Here is a 7043-nt window from a genome sequence, read left to right as displayed (position 1 = left end):
GATTTCCTTGGAGGTGATCTACATGGAAGCACAATGTGTAAATAAGCATCAGTGTCTCTTCTGCTCCAGTATTTTATCTAAAAGATTCTTAAATCTTTTTAGGTCATGCCTAACATCTTATTATCAGAATAGCTTTCTCATCAAAAACCAGAATACTTTTGAATTACATTCACTGTTGCAAATCTCATGACTTTCTAACACTTTCTAGTGTAATGAGCCAGTTTGTATTATAGACAGTTGTATCATACTGAGAGTTTGATAATGGTGTTTTTCAGATTACAGTTTTTATCCATATTCTGAAAGGAAAAATAATAAAACACTATTTCCAGATTTAAGATGAAAAATAAAATAAAGCCAAATTCTTCCAGTGCATGCCTTTTATTCTCTGCTTTATAATACCTTCAAAGTGAAAAATTATTTTTATGATAGTCATCCATCGGTTATCACAACACAGGCGGTTTCTTCCATCAGAGATGTGCAAGATATCTTTCAAGTACTATTTCTGAATAAGGGCATCATCTTTCTATAAAACTAGTCAAATATTTTACATGTGTTTTTGTAGATGGCAAGGAGCCAACAAAAGGTCTATTGGTGATATGATATTTTGTCTAGTAGTATAATGTTAGGGTTTAGATGTCCAAATGATGTGTCTTCCTTTTTGTGGTCTCATGAAAGTGCTTTCCTCCTGAAATACTGTGTAAAATTAGATCACAGTGTTAGTTACAGTAGGAACGACGTATTTTATAATCTTTATTATCTTAATAAGGATTGTGACCTGAATGCTTAGTAATTTCCTGTTGGGGGGGGGGAACCCAACAAAAAAACCCCAAACAAACAAAAAACCAACAAAACAACCCTGCAAAAAACCCAATTAACCAAACAACAAAAAACAACCAAAAAACCCACCAGAGAAATTTTCTAGAAAGATTATGCCAAAAATCAGTCGTGTATTGTGGAACAAAGGAAGTATAAGCAATCTTATGATGCCCACATAAACCTCAAATGAAATTTTGAATGAAACTTTGAGGACACCTGTACATCAAGGACTTAAGGACTTTTAGGTACCAGATAATTACAAGTTCTCAGTTGACAAATTCTTTGACGCTCAATTACGGTTAAAGTAAAAAGTTCCATCTGATTGCAGTAACGCTTAAAATGTATTATGTTTTCAGTTAACATTGAGATTTTTATCAAATACTAATGCACACTGTTTTGGACGAAAAAAATCCTGTTTGTGTACAGTATGCATGTAGTGCTTTGAGTCTTCTGTGCCTATGGCTGCAGTAGTAAATATTCCATTTTGCCTTGTCACTTGCTTTGTCCATGTTCTGAGAAGTCCTGGCCATGTTGCAACACAAGCTCCTTGTGCATCATGTAATTTTATTTGTGTATAGACTTGGTTAACCAAGCTTCTGCTGCAGTCTTGGCTGAATGAGAGGGAATGTTGGTTATTCTTACCAATGACCATTCTGCAATCTGATTTAAAAAAAAATAAATTCACATTCATTTTCAAGAATTTTAAGTAAAAAGGGGAATCACCCATTTCATGTCTCTTCCTTTAGAATGGAAATTCTATGGCTTTGTTCTTCATGAAGAGCCTCTTAGTTCTGCCCCAGAGGTGGCACTGTGTTTTAATGGCAACTTCTACATGAACAGTACTTTAAGAATCTTGTTTTTTTGGATAAAGGCACTGCATTAATGCCAGATTGTGTTAAGAGCAATTGTTAACTCTTAGACAATTATTATGGACCTACTGTCTGTTTGAGAGAAAAACTGGCATGTATAAGGTGCCAGTTTTGCTCATATCTAGCCCTGAGAACAAGATGAAGTGCTTGCCTGTTAAATGATGATCACCCCGTAGCCGTTTTGAATTTTTCTCCGAAAGCAAGATTTGGTGGAGAAGTTGCAAACTGACTTGATAATCTAAAATTTCCTTGTAGGATATGTGAGGTCCAAGTTTAGTATGAAGGTATATTGTGTATCATTAGCTATAAATGATTTTTCCTTTGTTGGATCTTTGTGGGAGAGTATGCCCCTACAAAATTCTCAGGAGTGAAAAATATATTCTGTTCATGAATGTAATCTATCCATTATTTCTTACAGTGGAGAAAATGCTGTTGATATTCAGGTGCTTACACATGCAATCAAACTTCAAATAGTCATCAAAATAGTAATAGAATCATCATCAAATAATACTAGTATCAGCATAATCCAGCTAAAATCACTAGAACATTAGTGTTTTGCATGTCATCCTGTGTTGAAACAGAGTGCCAGTCTTTTATATGGGAATTTACTCCCTCTCTACGGGCTCTCTAATACTGGAAGCAATTCCAGACCAATCTTCTTGTTCAGTTTTTCTGAACGTTCATGGGAATCTCCAAATGGCGTGGACAGGTTGATAGCTCTGCAAAGTCTTGTCTATTTTAGTGTCACATTTAACAATCTAAAATATGTCCTGTACTGTCTTTTTAGTCTTTTATACTCGTCTTCCTTCTGTCCCACGTTACTCTCTTCATTTTGTGTTGTGTATTTTTATTTGAATTCTTGGAAGGCTGCTCTGTGGCCTGTTCTGTGAAGTAATGCGTCTCTACTTCTTTGATTTGTACATGTTTTAGAGTAATTGTGTTGCAGGACTTACTTAACATACTACTATAATTTATTTTTCCCATAGAATCAGTCCCTCTACCCTTATAATTTTCATTAGTGGCCTCTGAACTGCTTCAGTATTATTGATACTGAGCAAAACTGGATGTGTTAATCTGGAAACAGCTTTTAGCAGATCAAAAGTTTGCCTTTCTGGTGTCTCGTGTAATTTTTCTGCTCTTACGGTCCAAAAAACACAAGTGCTTTTTCTTTGTAATACATAACCCGCTTACTGTCGTTGCCTCTGATATTTTTCAATATTATTTCTCTTGGGTCAAAGATACTCAGCTAGTACAAATACTGTTTGCATTGATTGTGGGTGTGGGTTCTGTGTGGTTGGTTTTGGTTTGTTGTTTTTTTAATTAAGTAAATGTGATATGCTTGATGCGCTGCTTTTATTCCCAGTAGTTAACAAAGGTAATCTCTTAAGGAGGAGAACACATAATGCCAGTGCGCTAGTCATTGTGCCGCAAGCTGTGTGTCTTGCTGTTTGTCATTATTAACTCAATAGGCATTCAGTAAAACTTTGTTTCATGTGAAAGTTGTTCTACCCAGTCATTTTGGATTTAATTTGCAGACAAGATTCAAAGATTCTTAAACATTCCAGGGATACCAGTGTGTGCTGTATGTCTTGTTCCTCTGACTTTTGTAATCCTAGAAAACTCTAGAAGCTCAACCTGAGATCAGTGCTTTACAAGCCGCTTTCAGCTAAAACGACATATTTAGTTTGAAGGGTGGGCAGAGATAGAGAAGGAAATATACAATTGCCACAGGCACCAATTTTCTGCCATCGTTAAAAATTGGGACCTGTAGTTTTGGGGGTGTTTTACATTTTCTACAAAACAATTAGGATTTGTACAAAGGTTGATGTTTTTCTGACTTTTTAATGCATTATTCTGTAAGAAAAGCCGTGACTATCAAATCAGAGGTTTTCTGGTATTAAGACAGCTGGTGCTTAATGGAAATAGTTGAGAAAAGGCTTTTGACGTTCTACTGACATTCTGCACCTGAGACGAGAGTTCCTCTTATTTTATGGAGAAATGGAGTCGATCTCTAATGTTTTAGAGATGTTTCTTTCCTGTAGTTCCTTTCAGGATCTTACAGTGGAGACCTGTTGTTACGCTGTTTGTTCTTCAGTACTGCTGGCTGGTGTTTGCTTCCTGAAGAGCAGCATAAATTCTAACAACCAGCCATTCTTACCTCCCCGGATTGCTCTAGACCAGGTTTCTGGAGATCTCTCATGAGGCTTTCAGAAATATCTTAGCTGCTCTTGTCCTAGTTCCGTCTGGACATTCTTGTCTGTCACCTTTTTGGTGCTGACAACTTGTCCAAAGCAGCTCTTAGCATCCAAACCAATACTCTTGTCTAATTTCATCTTCAGTTTTACAGTGAAGATCTCATGCTTGTCCATCAAGTATGGGCATGGAATGGAATGTTTGTCTCTTTGTTCGGGTGCTGTTTATTTTTGAACTGTGCTTTCTAATGCTTTCTTTTAAATATTGGTACAAATAACATTTGAATATGAAGATGACTTGGGCCAATCAATAACCCATACTTACTTGGTAATGGAATTCAAATACCTCTTTTCAACAATGAAGACGATTCAGGTATCACAGTGACACGAGGCACAGACCACACATCACTCATTTCCAAACTAGTGTCAGTAGAGGTCTGTATATCCAATGAAAAAAACAAATGCATGAACAAGTCACCTGACAGATACAGCAGCTGTCCAGGCAAGCATCTTCTGTATCCGAGACAAGGAAAAGCCAGTGGCTTTAGTCTTTATGATACATGATTAGAGAAGAAAAACTAAACACCTTAGCATTAGAGAATCTCTGATGCAGCTTCTTTTGTCCATTGGAACTTAGTGTACTTAGAATTGCTAATGTTTTATTTTTATTTGTATAACTTTTTATCTGGCTTGTATGGCAAATGTTATAGATGTAAATATGCTAACTTGTATAAGATAACAGTTAACCTTAATTGCTTAAAAATTGCTTGTAATAAACTGTTCATCTGGTGTATACAGAACACATACAAGATGGCTTTTTAGTATAACATCTGTTAGATGTTACATAGTAGCTACTAGAAATGGCTTTTCCCTTATTAAAAACAAACAAACCACAAACAAAAATACCTATGAGCTGAGTCCTGTGAACTTCTGCAGGTATTCGCTGCCCAGGTTGCCATGCAGTTGGGCCTGGTATCCTGTTTCTTTTGTGGGGAGAAAAAGAAACTTGATACTTCTGTGACTTCAGATATAATTCAGCTAGACTGTTTGGCTGCAGTTTGATTTAATACTTAATGGTGGATATTCCCTGGTGGAAACACTGATGTGTCTGTAAGAGTAATTGATGAGACCTGTTTTCTCCTTTATATTAACCTGCTGTCGATTAGATTAAAAAAAAAAAAATCTATTACAGATTTCTTATTTTTAATTTAAAAGAAAATAAATGTAGCATTTTTCAGATTATCTTTTTGTTTTGGTTGCTTTGTAGCCTCTGTACTTCTCAGGGTTCTGCAAGTTACTGCTCGATTGCAGATGTATTTTAATTTTCTTTTGTCAGGGAGAACTGGTGACTGCGTCAAAGGCAATAATTGAGAAAGAATATCAACCAAAAGTCATAGTGAGCACAACAGGACCAAATCCCTTCAATAAACTCACTGATCGAGAACTGGAAGAGTATCGCAAAGAAGTAGAAAGAAAGCAGAAGGGACCAGAAGGTTGGTTTCTCTGTGTGTGTGTTCTGCAATAGACTATAATAACAGCAAGTTTATTACTAATGGGAAGGTGGGTTACCTGCAAAGGCCATGGATAAATTATTCAGCTTTTGTGTGTTTCAGTTTTTCCAGTGTGAATTAGAAATCTAAAAAGCATACTGGAGATAGAATGCACAATCTAAGTGTTAATGGAGTGTTCTGTAAAATGCGTAGATCGTACTTTAAAAACTCTCCTAGTAGACAAACTGGGGTGTTTAGTATGGCCAGTTACTGCTGCTGTTTAGGAAGTTGAAAGCTTGAAGTTTCAGTCAAAAAAATTTTTAGGTACTGGAAAGCATTGCAGATTGTTCCGCTTTGTTTCCCTTAGCCCTAGAGATAGTCTAGGGTGAGAGAATGGTGTTGCCTTTTAGCAGCAAAACTGCCGTTCTCTAACTCTTTGAAAATTGTGGATTTGAGAAATCCATTGAATGGGGAAGATACAGAATAACATTTGATTGCTACTTGGAAGTGGTACATCTTGGGGACTTCCCCCAAAACAGACTTTCTACTTTATCATAGTATTGTGAGAGAATCGTGCTGTAAAAAGAGATTGTTGCTGCACCTGAAGTGGTTATTCTGCTTTACTTCTGTATAGTTTTAAGGGGTGATACTTAGGATGCTCATCTGCTGTTAGGTCTTGAATTTGAATGATGCGGGAGCCAGAAGTACCATTTCTTTTGCAGTGCGTGGTCCCTGCTTCTGCTTTTTGATAAGGCAATGTAGATTGTATGTGTTCAGTTAACCAAGCATTGGACTGTGTGGGGTGGGATACCCTGCTGTTACGCCTGTATAACTGCATACATTTATTCTCTCAGTAACATTGCTACATCCTTCTTAGATAAGATATCAAAATATGGAGAGACTGTGTTACTGAGACAGACACCAGCTGGGGAACAGAGTACAATGCTTAGAAATCAGACTATCAGTGAGCAAAATACGTCAGATAAAAAAAATCTCTGGATTTGAAAGGCAGATCAAAAACCTTTCAAGGAACAGATAAGAAGAATTTACAGGATCGTGACATATCATCACTGTCTAAATCTTCAGATAACACTCAGTTTGCTGCTGCATGGGTTTCTTGTCAGACCACGCAGCAAGTCATCACACATCTTAACCGAGAAGAGCCAGATGGGCAGAAGTCCTCCCATAAGGAATTTCATACTGCAGTGATCAAAGCATTAAGGTCCGATCCTGACCTTTTGGCTGAGGCCTCAGGTATTACTAACATGGTACAGTTGGGCTTGCAATCTAAGGAACAACCTCTCTACCTGCGCCGTTTGGAGATTGTCAGTTGACTCTCATCTGTGGGACTGATTTCACTTTTAATTGTCTAGGTGAACTGTATGGAACAATGTTTTAATATTGTTCCTGATATAAGGTGTACTCTGTTAATGTGTTCCTTTGGATCTAGGGCTGTTTAAACCTGGAAGCAAGGGGGATCCTCCTTACTAATAACAAATACGCAAACCACAGTGAAATCTGTTTTGAATCATTTAATTACTGCATGTTTCTCTGATTATCTGTGCAGTCTTTTCTTTTAGGATGCGATTTTGTTTACTCCGAGTTTCAGCAATACAAAGCAAGCAAAAGAGCATTATCTTGTGTAGGTCTGATAGCATTCCCCCCCCCAATTTTTT

General features: G+C 37.0%; 1 protein-coding gene across 7 annotated transcripts in view; it reads left to right on the top strand.

The window, feature by feature from the left end:
• The window catches only part of ADD1 (adducin 1), a 34259-nt gene that overhangs the window by 21177 nt on the left and 6039 nt on the right, over positions 1 to 7043 (top strand). For all 7 annotated transcript variants that reach the window (XM_009285386.1, XM_009285385.1, XM_009285389.1 and 4 more), the window contains one exon: positions 5214 to 5370. In XM_009285386.1, the coding sequence (XP_009283661.1) occupies positions 5214 to 5370 (157 nt within the window). The remainder of the gene's footprint in view (positions 1 to 5213; positions 5371 to 7043) is intronic.

Source organism: Aptenodytes forsteri, unplaced genomic scaffold (assembly GCF_000699145.1).
Source record: "Aptenodytes forsteri isolate BGI_AS27 unplaced genomic scaffold, ASM69914v1 Scaffold88, whole genome shotgun sequence".
NCBI classification, from domain to species: Eukaryota; Metazoa; Chordata; class Aves; order Sphenisciformes; family Spheniscidae; genus Aptenodytes; species Aptenodytes forsteri.
This window is presented reverse-complemented; position numbering and strand designations above follow the sequence as displayed.